The sequence below is a fragment of the Rana temporaria genome, chromosome 10 (genome assembly GCF_905171775.1).
Source record: "Rana temporaria chromosome 10, aRanTem1.1, whole genome shotgun sequence".
Taxonomy (NCBI): domain Eukaryota; kingdom Metazoa; phylum Chordata; class Amphibia; order Anura; family Ranidae; genus Rana; species Rana temporaria.
Genome location: NC_053498.1, coordinates 7,497,570 through 7,511,658, shown reverse-complemented (window position 1 = coordinate 7,511,658; position 14,089 = coordinate 7,497,570). Strand labels below are relative to the sequence as shown.

Below are 14,089 nucleotides of genomic sequence, written 5' to 3'. Positions count from 1 at the left end.
TGCATTATTTTAGAACCACTATAACAATATTACTTTCTTATTTATTTACTTTTTTATCTATTTACTTTCTCCATTTTCATCCTTTTCTTGTGACGGGGTAAGAACTCAAGATAGCAGACAGGAAATGAGGACAGAGCGCTGTCACCCTGTAACAGGAAGTGCCTGAACGAGGATCTTCATGGCAGGATCAGCAGGGGGTTTTTTTTTTTTTTTTTTTATGAATTCTGCAGATTTGAAATGCCTAAAAACAAGTTTTATATAATTAAAAAAAAAAATCTGTCCTAATGAATGAGGAGTAAGTGGAGCTTCCCTCAATGTACATTCTGTATACATTTAATCAGTAAAAAAAAAAAAAAGATAAAAAAGAAAAAAAAAATCTTAAAACAACACAAGCATTTCCATAAAAAATTGTTTTATTTTTATTATGAATATACAAAATATAATAATATATAAATATTTACACAGTAAATAGAGAAATGGTTGGGGGGGGGGCAAATGGAATGTACCTGAGAGATAAAAAATAAAAAATTAAGTTAAAGTTTGAGGTACTCTGGTGGAGACGATCCCATCTACCGTCCAGGGAACGTCTTGTATTGGCGGTAGGTGGCCACCATCGCGGTCGGCGTCTACAGTATCATCCAGTGCTTGTACAATAACCGCTCCGTAGTGCTTGGCTGTGTTTTTGGAGGACCCCTCCCCCCTCCTCCCATCCACAGCAGGTCCTCAGAAGCGCCCAACACCTCGGGACTCCAAAACAGTATTTTTTTCCCCTTAAAGGCCAAATCGGCCCCCTTCACAGCTCCTTGGGCCGCTGGCTCTGATCCTTGGCGCCCTGCGGCAGCCCTTGCGTCGACCTGTTGAGGAGTCCCTGGAGGTCGCAGACGAACTTGTAGACGTAGCGCTGGCCTCCGGTTTTGTGGATGATGTTTTTGTGGTAGTAGTAGCGCAGCCCGCGGCTCAGCTTCTCGTAGTTCATCCTGGGCTTGTTCTTGCGTCTGCCCCAGCGCCGTGCCACCTGCGCAAGAATAAAAAAAAAATTTGCGTTAACAAAGGATGACCAACCAGCATTCAAAATGAATGAAAAAAAAAAACGTAAGAAATGGGAATTTGAAAAAAATATAACAATGAAGGAACACGATCATCATTGAAATGTTACAAAGACAATAACGGAGAATGTACAAAGGAAATCGAAATTCAATATGATTGGTAGGTTGCGAAAGAGGAGGAGCGGGACAACCCTCCGGAAAATTCTTCCAATATATTATCAGTAAAAAAAGATTGTGTCTGATCTGTAGGGTTTCTTTGCCTTCTTCTGGATCAACTGTGGACACTGGGTTCTGTATGTAGAGGTTTTCTATTTTTTTTCTATATTATATATTCATCTGTATATAGAGGGTTTCTATATATTATATTATGGTTTCTATTAATCTGTATATAGACGTTTTTAGATATTAGATAATATTTCTGTGTATCTGTATATGGAGGTTTTCTATATGAATATTATATTATATATTATATTAATTTGTGCAGTATATAAAGGTTTGTGTGTGTGTAAATTATATCTGTATATGGAGGTTTATGTTTTTATTGTTCTTTTATTTATCTCTAAAATGGAGATATGGAGGTTTTCTATACATTATATTATATTACATTTTCTATTTATCTGTATAAGGAGTTTTTTTTATATAGTATTATATAATTTTTTCTATTTATCTGTACAATGTATAAAGGTTTTTGTATATATTATATAATATATTCTATTTATCTGTGAAATGGAGATATGGAGGTTTTATATACATTATTATATATTATATTATATTTTCTATTTATCTGTATATGGAGGTCTTTTATGTATTATTATATTATATTATTATATATTTTCTATTTGTCTGTATAAGGAGGTTTTCTATATATTATATTATATTTTCTATTTATCTGTAATGGAGTTTTTTTATATATATTATATTGTATTACATTATATGATATTTTCTGTTTATCTGTATAAGGAGGTTTTCTATGTAATATAATACATTTTCTATTTATCTGTGTATTGAGGTTTTCTATATATTTACTATATATTATATGTATGTGTATAAGGAGGTTTTCTATATATTTAATATATATTATATTTTCTATTATCTGTTTAAGGGGGGTTTTCTATATATATATATATATATATATATATATATAATATTTTCTATTTATCTGTATGTGGAGGTTTTCCTATGTATTATAAACATTATGTTACATTATATTATTTTGTAATATTTCATTCTATTCAATTTTTTATATTTATTGGACTGGACTGGATTTGTGTCTTATTCCAATTTATATAAACTATCTAATAATTTAAAATATATTAAAATGCTTTCTAGAATATGTGAAAACTCCAGTTTTGTTGAGAATACTAAGGAGATTTCCTCCTGGCTTCCTGTCCTGTTGAGAGCTGTGGGCGTGGCTTGGTCAGTGGGAGGGATCGGGCAGGGACGTACCTCGTTGGGGTCGGAAAGCTTAAATTCCCAGCCGTTGCCCGTCCAGCTGATGAGCTTCTGACACGACGAGTCTTGCAGTAACTCCAGCAGGAACTGCCACAGCTGAATGGGGCCATTACTGCCTGTTAGAGACGACAACAAAAAACGAAACGCGTCATTCATTTTATCACTTTCGGGGTATCGGTTGAACCTCAACAGAGCATTTGTCTCAGTAATTCGATAAGACTCGCTCTAAACCAGTGATGGTGAAACTCGGCACCCCGGATGTTTTGGAACTACATTTCCCATGATGCTCCTCCACACTGCAGTGTACTGGAGCATCATGGGAAATGTAGTTTCCGAAACCTCTGGGGGTGCCGAAGGTTCACCATCACTGCTCTAAACTCTTCTTACCGGTTGTGGTAGGTTTGGCGTCTTTGGCTCCAGCGGCTTTCTGGTTAAAGGCGGATTGGTAAGCGTTCTTGGTTGCGCCGGCGTAATGGTTGCTGAGGTTGGAGGTTTGGTAGAGATCCGATTCGCTGTACGGAAAACCTGAAAAGGGACAAATCCGTCACTGACGTGTACGCAGCAACACCTGTAAATCATTGCCAGCGCAAACACCAAAGAGGTTTCCATATTCTGCGAACCTGCAATCTCACATTTGTGGGAGGGGCAGAGACACAAACTCAGATGGGGAAAATCTCACTATTGTGGGAGGGGCAGAGACACAAACTCAGATGGGGAAATCTTACCAATGTGGGAGGGGCAGAGACACAAACCCTGTTGGGGAAATATCACTATTGTGGGAGGGGCAGAGACACAAAATCTGATGGGGAAATATCACTATTGTGGGAGGGGCAGAGACACAAACTCTGATGGGGAAATCTCACCAATGTGGGAGGGGCAGAGACACAAACCACGATGGAGAAATTTCCCCATTGTGGGAGGGGCAGAGACACAAACCACGATGGAGAAATTTCACCATTGTGGGAGGGGCAGACACGCAAACCATGATCGAGAAATTTCCCCATTGTGGGAGGGGCAGAGACACAAACCACAATCGAGAAATTTCACCATTGTGGGAGGGGCAGAGACACAAACCACGATCGAGAAATTTCCCCATTGTGGGAGGGGCAGAGATACAAACTCTGATGGGGAAATCTCACTATTGTGGGAGGGGCAGAGACACAAACTCTGATGGGGAAATTTCATAATTGTGGGAGGGGCAAAGACACAAACCATGATAGTGAAATTTCCCCATTTTGGGAGGGGCAGAGACACAAACTCTGATGGGGAAATATCACTATTGTGGGAGGGGCAGAGACACAAACCCTGATGGGGAAATCTCTTTATTGTGGAAGGGGCAGAGACACAAACTCTGATGGGGAAATCTCACCAATGTGGGAGGGGCAGAGACACAAACCACGATGGAGAAATTTCCCCATTGTGGGAGGGGCAGAGACACAAACCACGATGGAGAAATTTCACCATTGTGGGAGGGGCAGACACGCAAACCATGATCGAGAAATTTCCCCATTGTGGGAGGGGCAGAGACACAAACCACAATCGAGAAATTTCCCCATTGTGGGAGGGGCAGAGATACAAACTACTGGGGAAATCTCACTATTGTGGGAGGGGCAGAGACACAAACTCAGATGGGGAAATGTCATCATTGTGGGAGGGGCAGAGACACAAACCACAATGGAGAAATTTCCCCATTGTGGGAGGGGCAGAGACACAAACCATGATAGTGAAATTTCCCCATTTTTGGAGGGGCAAAGACACAAACTCTGATGGGGAAATCTCACTATTGTGGAAGGGGCAGAGACACAAATTCTGATGGGGAAATCTCAGCAATGTGGGAGGGACAGAGACACAAAGCACGATGGAGAAATTTCCCCATTGTGGGAGGGGCAGACACGCAAACCATGATCGAGGAATTTCCCCATTGTGGGAGGGGCAGAGACACAAACTCTAATGGGGAAATCTCACTATTGTGGGAGGGGCAGAGACACAAACTACTGGGGGAAATCTCATTATTGTGGGAGGAGCAGAGACACAAACTACTGGGTAAATCTCAGAGCTGTAAGAAGCTAGTGGGCAATTTAACCAACCGACATGAGCCCAAAACAGATTTGAAGGGATCTGAACATGGAGGACCCCTTTCAGTCCTGAAAGATTTTCTTACCTTTGTGGTGGTCTTGGGCTGGTCTGTGCTGGATGTTGGCGTTCATTGGGGGGAAGTTGGAGGACCTGATCTCGACAGATTGGGTGCAGTTCATCCAGGAGGCTTCATCCCATCCCTGCCATTCTTGGGACGCCCAGGAAAAGTTTTCATCGCCAACAGAGCTGACACCGGTGCCCTGCGAGTACCCGTCTGATTCGGGGGTGAAGGCCATTTCCTGCTGAGCGTGGTACAGAGACTCCTCTACATCCTGGAGGGATTCCAGTATGCTTTGCTGGGTGGAATGCTGCTGCAGTTCTTCCGTCAGCGCCGGCAGAACCGTCTGAAATGACTGGAGATATTCTTCCGTCCCTCCATGACCTGCAGAGAGAGAAAAATAATATAATTATGTCCCTCTCATTCATAAATATTATGAACATTTGTTCTGCTCAACTATAGCCAAAACTATTTGGTCGGGACAAGGGGGGGGGCAGGAGGGACGGCTGCCCCTGGCGCAATGGTTTATTGCAGGGATGGGGGGCACCCGGACCCTAACCCTAAGAGAAAGGAGAGGCACAGTTTGGCATCTTTGCCCTGGGCGCTGGATGACCTTGTCCCGGCACGGGGTCTAGGCCAGAGGCGGCTCTAGGCTTTATGAGGCCTTGACATGGGGCCCCACTCACATCCGTGATGGGAAAAATAATTCAAGGACAAGAGCCTCTTCCCCACAACCCTGGCCAGTGGTTGTGGGGGTCTGCGGGCAGGGGGCTTAGCGAAATCTGGAAGCCCCCTTTAACAAGGTGGCCCCCCAGAACCTGCTCTTTAATAACTAAGGGCCGGGGGCCACCCGGTGATGTCACCTGGTGAACCCGCCCCCTTGTGACGTCATTGACGGAGGGCATGCTGGGTCATTGATGTCACAAGAGGTGGTGTCACCGATATTCACTTGTTGTTGCATTGGGTAAGTTGGGCGACCGCATAATTAAAGAGTCGCCTCTGGTCTAGGCCCTCCTGTCCTGGTGACAACCATTCTTTTTTTGGGGGGGAAAGTAGACGTATTTTCTTTTTCTTTTTTTTAAATCGAGAATAAACTTTATTGAACTACAACAAACGAAACAACTACAACCATCAAACATATCGGTAGTGGTAAAAAGTAGACATATTTTCATTGTACCAATCAGATTGCTGGATAGGAGTCAGAGGTTAACCCACCTTGGTTGTACTGCTCCCAATAATACAGAGACTGTTCAGTAAAGGCCTCGGAGGAGAGGGCGGCGCTACCCTGCTGCCATATGGGTGGGTACTGCCCCTTCCCGAAACTCAGTGGGGTGCAGCTTGGGTCAGCCTCCTGGGAGAAACCTCCGTCTTCAAGCTTGATCTCTGCAAAAGAAAATGAAAGGTCTGTTTCCCCCTCCTGATCCATTGTGATATAATACTTTGCTTTAATATATACAATAAGAAACGGCTATAAACATGCAAGTAAAAACTGCATACAAAAATAGCAATAAGTCTAATATCTCTAATAAGTGATACTCTGCTTAAAGAATATATAAACTCAATATTTCACATTCCTGAGATGTGCCTGCTGTACCCCATGACTAAGCCCTGGGAGCGGAACGAAACGCGTTGGGGTGCGCGGCCTGGATGAAGCTGTTATACAATCCCCTGTCAAAACCAGGTACCCCCCCCCCAAAAAAAAATGTGGAAGGGGGAATGCAAACAAGGAGAAATTCCCCTTTTGGGTGAAGTTCCACTGATTACAAATATAAATAGGCCAAACTGAGAATAAAAACTACCGTATATAAAACGGCAACCAGTCTAATATCTATAATAAGAGATACTGAGCTTAATATAAGCAATAATAAATCTGCTAAACTGCAAGTGAAGACTAGAAATAGAAAAATGCCAACAAGTCTACGACATATACTAAATAATCTAATAAAAGCAAAAATAAATGACTATAAGTAAAAACTACATATAAAGTCTAATATATCTAATGATATTTAGCCTAATATAAGCAATAATAAATTACTTTAAATACATACTACATATACCAATAAGTCTAAGATCTAGAATAAATATATTTAGCTTAATATAAGCAACTATAAATGACTGGAAACCTGCGAAACTACAAATAAAATTGTCAAAAAGTCTAATATCTACAATAAATGATATTTAGCCAAATATAAGCAATAATAAATTACTATAAACCTGCTAAACTACAAATAAAATTGTCAAAAAGTCTAATATCTACAATAAATGATATTTAGCCAAATATAAGCAATAATAAATTACTAAAAACCTGCTAAACTACAAATAAAAACTGCATTAAATTATTTTTTCCAAAAAAGTGTAATATCAACAATAAATGATATTTAGCCTAATATAAGCAATAATAAATTAAATACATACTATGGGCTAGATTCAGATTAGCCGCCGTAACTTTGTGCGGGCATAGCGTATCTCAGATACGCTACGCCGCCGTAACTTAGTGAGGCAGGTTCTGTATTTTACCAAGAACCTGCTCCCTAAGTTACGGCGGCGTAGCGTAAATCTGCCGGCGTAAGCGCGCCTAATTTAAATTGTGAAGAGGTGGGCGTGTTTTATGTAAATAAAACATGACCCCCACGTAAATGACGTTTTTGACTAACGGCGCATGCGCCGTCCGTGAACGTAACCCAGTGCGCATGCTCCAAATTAACCCGCAAAAAGCCAATGCTTTCGACGTGAACGTAAATTACGCACAGCCCTATTCACGAACGGCTTACGCAAACGACGGAAAATTAGACGCTGGCCCGACGTCCATACTTAACATAGGATGCGCCTCATATAGCAGGGGTAACTTTACGCCGGAAAAAGCCTAACGTAAACGACGTAAAAAAATGCGCCGGGCGGACGTACGTTTCTGAATCGGCGTATCTACCTAATTTGCATATTCCTCGCGCAAATCGACGGAAGCGCCACCTAGCACCCAGCGTAAATATGCAACTAAGATACGACGGCGTAAGAGACTTACGCCAGTCAGATCTTAGACAAATGCCTGCGTATCTTGTTTTCTGAATACAGAAAAAAGATACGCTGGAGCATCCTAGAAGTTACGCGGCGTATCAATAGATACGCCAGCGTTACTTCTTTCTGAATCTACCCCTATATACACACATTGCATATGCCAATAAGTCTAAGATCTATAAAAAAAAGATATTTAGCCTAATATAAGCAATAATAAATTACTATAAACCTGCGAAACTACAAATAAAAAAACTGCATATAAAATTGGCAAAAAGTCTAATATCTAAAATAAATGATATTTAGCCTAATATAAGCAGCGATAAAATAAATACAAACTACATATAAAAACTGCATATACCAATAAGTCTAGGATCTATAATAAAGATTTTTTTCGCTTAATATAAGCAATAATAAATTACTATAAACCTGCGAAACTACAAATAAAAAAACTGCATATAAAATTGGCAAAAAGCCTGATATCTACAATAGATTATATTTAGCCTAATATAAGCAACAATAAATTAAATAGATACAACATATAAAAACTGCATATAACAATGGCAATAAGTTTAGGATCTATAATAAAGATACTTAGCTTAATATAAGCAATAATAAATTACTATAAAAAATATGTTATTCTACATGTAAATACTGTATATTAAAGTGGCAACATGTTTTATAATTAAAATGAATGATACTCAGCCTAACATAAGTAATAATAAATCACTATAACTATACTATACTACAGGTAAAAACGCCATATAAAAACAAGTCTAATATCTATAATAAATGTCCAAAGTTTATTGATTAAAAAAAAATGGAAAAGGCTGTTCATTTTCATTTTGTTAAAATAAAAATAAAGAAATTATAAAAAATTTTTTTTTTTGTAAATCCAGCCCTAAGTGTCAGTTGGTAGATATCTGGTAAGTTTGTAGCTCCAGCGGCTGTCAAGCATGGAGTATATAGGAGTATATCGGTGCTTAGACACTCACCTAGGCTGGGCACCTCCTGGCAGGGCAGCTCCGGGCTGTAGAAACTGTTCAGTGCCATCTGCAGGACACAAGAGAAGGGTCAGTGATGCCACAATAAAAGGGGGTCTAAAGTCATTGGCAGTGTATGGCCTGAAGGGGGCGATGGTGCTGATGGTGAGCTGTGTAGAATCTGGGGTGCTAATGGTGTGATGTATAATAATCAGGGGTGCTGAAGGTGTGCTGTGTAGAATCTGGGGTGCTGATGGTGTGTTGTGTAGAATCTGGGGTGCTGATGGTGAGAAGTATTGAATCTAAGGTGCTGATGGTGCAATGTATTAAATTTAGGGGGCTGATGCTTAGAAGTATAGATTCTGGGGTGCGGGTGGTGTCATGCATAGAATCTGGGGTGCTTTTGGTGTGATGTATAGAATCTGGGGTGCTTCTGGTGTGATGTATAGAATATGGGGTGCTTATGGTGTGATGTATAGAATCTGGGGTGCTTCTGGTGAGATATATGGAATCTGGGGTGCTTCTGTTGTGATGTATAGAATCTGAGGGGCTTATGGTGTGATGTATAGAATCTGGGGTGCTTCTGGTGTGATGTATAGAATCTGGGGTGCTTCTGGTGTGATGTATATAATCTGGGTGCTTATGGTGTGATGTATAGAATCTGGGGTGCTTATGGTGTGATGTATAGAATCTGGGGTGCTTATGGTGTGATGTATAGAATCTGGGGTGCTTATGGTGTGATGTATAGCATTTATGATGCTACTGGTGTGATGTATAGGAGTTGAGGTGCTTATGGTGTGATTTATAGAATTTGGGGTGTTGATGTGTAGAATCTGGGGGGTGGGCTTCTGGTGTGATGTATGGAATTCGGGGCTCTGTTGGTGCAAAGTTTCAGTTTGGGGGTGTCCTATACTATAAATGGTTCCAGTTAAGAAGTTGGGGATAAGAACGTTTGGAGGTATTTAGGGGGGGTTATAGAATTTGGGGAGCTAGGGGGGTCAGGATTAAAACGTTTGAGGTGCTCACGCCCCATTAAGACAAGAATTTAGGGGCCTGGGGGGGTCAAAATTATATAATTTGAGGTGCTTAAAGGAAAGGCTAGTGAATTTGGGGAGCTGAGGGTCAGGGTTATCATTTTTATTGCTAAGGTTAAGGTCTTTAGAATTTGGAGAGCTCAGGATAAGGTTTTTAGAATTTGGAGGGCTCGGAATAAGGTCTTTAGAATTTGGGGTGCTCAGGATAAGGTTTTTAGAATTTGGAGGGCTCGGGATAAGGTCTTTAGAATTTGGAGGGCTTGGGATAAGGTTCTTAGAATTTGGAGGGCTTGGGATAAGGTCCTTAGAATTTGGAGGGCTCGGGATAAGGGTGATAGAATTTGGGGGGCTCAGGATAAGGTCTTTAGACTTTGGAGGGCTCGGGATAAGGGTGATAGAATTTGGGGGGCTCAGGATAAGGTCTTTAGAATTTGGAGGGCTCGGGATAAGGTCTTTAGAATTTGGGGTGCTCGGGATAAGGTCCTTAGAATTTGGAGGGCTCGGGATAAGGGTGATAGAATTTGAGGTGCTCGGGATAAGGTCCTTAGAATTTGGAGGGCTCAGGATAAGGTCTTTAGAATTTGGGGTGCTCAGGATAAGGTCTTTAGAATTTGGAGGGTTCGGGATAAGGTCCTTAGAATTTGGAGGGCTCGGGATAAGGTCCTTAGAATTTGGAGGGCTCGGGATAAGGTCCTTAGAATTTGGAGGGCTCGGGATAAGGTCCTTAGAATTTGGGGTGCTCAGGATAAGGGTGATAGAATTTGGGGTGTGCAGGATAAAACGCATGGACTTTGGGGTGCCATATAGGGGAGTTGTGGTCACTTACCTCTGTCTGTGTATCTGCTGCTCAGTCTGTCCTCTCTCAGCCTCTGACTTGTCCTCCTCCAGGTGAGCAGAGCAATGTTCTCCTCCTCTGCTGACCCCCTGCCTCTTATATGTACCCAGCCCTTCTCTGATTGGCTGCTGGGGGGTGTGACGTTCCCTCTGTCTCCTTCTCACTCCAGGGGGGGGAGAGTTTCCGTGACGTCAAAAATCACAACTTCAGAGTGCAGCAAGGAGGAGGAGAGGGGGGTCTTATCAGAGGGGTCAGATGACAGCTTGAGAGCCATCACTCAGAGGAGAGGAAGAGGGGCTCTCCGCACATCTACTGAGAATAAATATTTACATCTATAAATATCCAGACCCATCACATCCCACCATAGTATAGAGCATAAAATTACTTTATACACTTCAGCATAGACTAATACAACATACACTACATCAAAAACACAATATAACCAAGAAACGTGTCCTACTATAGCACAGTGTAATAAAATGCAACACAATATAACTTCTAAACTTGCCCAAATATAACACATCGTAATAAAATATAATAAAATATAGCTACTGAACATATCCTAATATAGCATAGTGTAATATAATATAACAGTATAACTACAAAACATATCCTATAATAACACAGTAGAAATACAACACAATTTATTTACTAAACTTGACCTAACATAACACAGTTTAGTAATATAAACTTCATATAATTGCTAGTAAATGTGGTCTAAAATAACACAATATAATAAAATAAAAAATGAACACAATATCACATTGTAAAGCGCTGCGCAAACTGCTGGAGCTATATAAATCCTGTATAATAATCATAATAAAAATAATAATAAATTTGGCCTAGTAAAATATTATAAAATAAAATATTACACATTATAACTACTAAATAATCTCCAATATATCACAGTGTTTGTAAAATATAAAACAGTACAACCACTAGACTTGGCCCATTATAACACATTATAATAGAATAAAAGACAATATAACCACTAAACACATCCTAATTTAACACAGTATAATAAAGTATAACTGCTACTCCTCTTTTCTTTTCTTTCTTTTTTTTTATCCTCTTTCCCTCCTTCCCTATTCCTCCCTCTTCTTCTTTTTGTTTTTGCTTTTGTTTTGGTAAAAAAAGCTCTATAAACAGAGATATTAATATTTAAAATAAATATGCTGTCTGTTTCTTTTTCTTTCTGTGAAATGCCTGATTTTATATACATACATACATACATATATATATATAGATCTATCTCTCTGTATATCTATCTATCTATCTATCTATCTATCTATCTATCTATCTATCTATCTATCTATCTATCTATCTATCTGTCTATCTATCTATCTATCTATCTATCTATATATATACAGAGAGAGATAGATAGATAGATAGATAGATAGATAGATAGATAGATAGATAGATAGAGAGATAGATAGATAGATAGATAGATAGATAGATAGATGATAGATCATTTTTTGTATATATATTTTTGTATATATATAATATATCTATCTATCTATCTATCTCTCTCTATATATATATATATATTTGTATTTGTGTTTGAATACTAGACTTGGCCCATTATAACACATTATTATATATATATATATACAGAGAGAGATAGATAGATAGATAGATAGATAGATAGATAGATAGATAGATAGATAGATAGATACTATAATATATATATATATATATATATATATATATATATATATATATATATATATATATTTTTTTTTTATATATATATTTTGTATTTGTGTTTGAAACAGCAATAAAAGCAGTAATTAAATAAAACAAAAAAATAAAAATAACTACAAAAAAAGGTGACCTAATATACGTAACACGATATAATAAAATATAACAGGCCCAATATAAACAATGAATGATAAAAGAAAATATACAACAGAAAAAAAATGCAGTCAGCGCTACCAAAAAAAAAAAAGCAAAAAAAATAAAATATAAACAAAAATAATACCGCAATATACCTATTAAACTTTGCCCAATATAAAACATATGTATCAACTTTTTTTTGTTTTTTTTTTATTCCTCTTTCATAGACACATACAGAATATTTATTTATCGTTTACAATTAAGTTCTAGGGCTCATCCATTCAGTGATGTTGGCATAACAGGCTGCAACGCACATACGCACAGGGTGTGCCAGGTGTGCCCAGGCACACCCTGATCACCCTTTACAGCACTTCCCTGGCTCCCTCCATCCCCCTGCAGTGCTACCAGCTTCCCTCCTTTCCCGCCAGCTGTTGCTGCGGGGATGTTTTAGGACAGTGATTTGTGAACCTCGGCACCCCAGATGTTTTGGAACTACATTTCCCATGATGCTCGTACACTCTCTGCAGTGTAGGTGAGCATCATGGGAAATGTACTTCCAAAACATCTGGGGTGCCAAGGTCTGCCATCACTGTCCTAAAACATCCCCGCAGCAACAGCTGACGGGAAAGGAGGGAAGCTGGTAGCACTGCAGGGGGATGGAGGGCCCAGGGAAGTAGGGGGACTCTCTGCTGTAAAGGGTGATTAGGGTGTGCCTGGGCACACCTGGCACACCCTGTGCGCACGCCTATGGTGCCAACACATATCATGTGCGTTGCAGCCTGTTATGCCAACATCACTGAATGGATGAGCCCTAGAACTTAATCGTGAGTGGAGGAGGGGGCCGGTAAATACGTAATTGACCATCCCCTTCCCTTTCTGAAAGAACATCATGGGTGATCAGTAGTGTTTGTTTGAGCTTTGGGGTGAACACCCCCTAATGCATTAGACTGTACACAACTATGGTTGGTACCATGCAGTGCCAATTATTCTAAATGGCACCTTGCCTATGGCTACGGACATGCATTGGGGGTGCTACGGGAAATGCCACATGCATGATTTTTGGTCCGTTGCGGTGCGCCGGGCAGGCCCGGATTTACTCCCTTTGCCGCCCCAAGGCCGGGTCCTTCAATGCCGCCCTCGCCTACGCAGTACAAGGGGGACATTATCCGCCGGGGGACTTTTTCGGCAGGATACTAAGATGCATTGAGAAGCGGAGGGGGGGGGGGGGGGGAATGGGGTTGGTACTGCCGAAAATGACACTGAGAACCTGGGGGGTGTTGCTGCCAAAAATGACATTGAGCATTGGGGGGTGCTGCTGCCAAAAATGACAAAATGACATTGAGAACCGGGAGGGGGGTTGCTGCTGCCGAGAACCATCTCACCTCCTCTTCCCTCTGTTTTCTCTCCTCTCACCATCCGCATGACAGGGGGGAACTCCCGAAATGAAAGTGAAAGTGTCCTCTCCTCTTAGCCACAGTGCCGCCCCTGCACCCACTGCCGCCCCGAGGCCTGGCCTTGTTGGCCTTGTCTGGAATCCGGCCCTGGCGCCGGGGGAACGCCTTAATAAATGAACGGGCGGCCCCAACGCACAACACAAAATGCATTAGCAATTTGTGCACCATAGCAGGCCAGGCTGGGGCGTCAATGGCCCCAAGCTGTCAGCCACCAACGCCAACACTTAAGAGGAGAAAAGCAATCGGACAGGTTGGCAAATTTTTGGCCATTTGCTACGGTTTTCCTCAAGAGAGGCCAACACTAGT

At 40.7% G+C, this 14,089-nt stretch overlaps 1 protein-coding gene across 1 annotated transcript; it reads right to left on the bottom strand.

The window, feature by feature from the left end:
- Positions 1-512: 512 nt before the first annotated feature.
- On the bottom strand, positions 513-10,552 carry ETV2 (ETS variant transcription factor 2). Its single transcript, XM_040326801.1, has 7 exons — positions 10,485-10,552; positions 8,637-8,694; positions 5,848-6,015; positions 4,660-5,016; positions 2,886-3,023; positions 2,493-2,614; positions 513-1,015 (listed from the first exon to the last, which is right to left on the bottom strand). The coding sequence occupies exons 2-7, from the start codon at positions 8,692-8,694 to the stop codon at positions 794-796; spliced, it is 1,065 nt and encodes a 354-aa protein (XP_040182735.1). The 5' UTR covers positions 10,485-10,552; the 3' UTR covers positions 513-793.
- Positions 10,553-14,089: the final 3,537 nt, after the last annotated feature.

What these genes read in the sequence shown, in the direction of transcription:
- ETV2 (XM_040326801.1), bottom strand. Translation starts at nt 8,694, where the DNA reads ATGGCACTGAACAGTTTCTACAGCCCGGAGCTGCCCTGCCAGGAGGTG. An exon ending in AGCCCAAGACCACCACAAAG is followed by an intron (nt 3,024 to 4,659) that starts GTAAGAAAATCT and finishes GTCCCTTTTCAG; the next exon opens with GTTTTCCGTACAGCGAATCG. An exon ending in AGCTTTCCGACCCCAACGAG is followed by an intron (nt 1,016 to 2,492) that starts GTACGTCCCTGC and finishes ATTCTTGCGCAG; the next exon opens with GTGGCACGGCGCTGGGGCAG.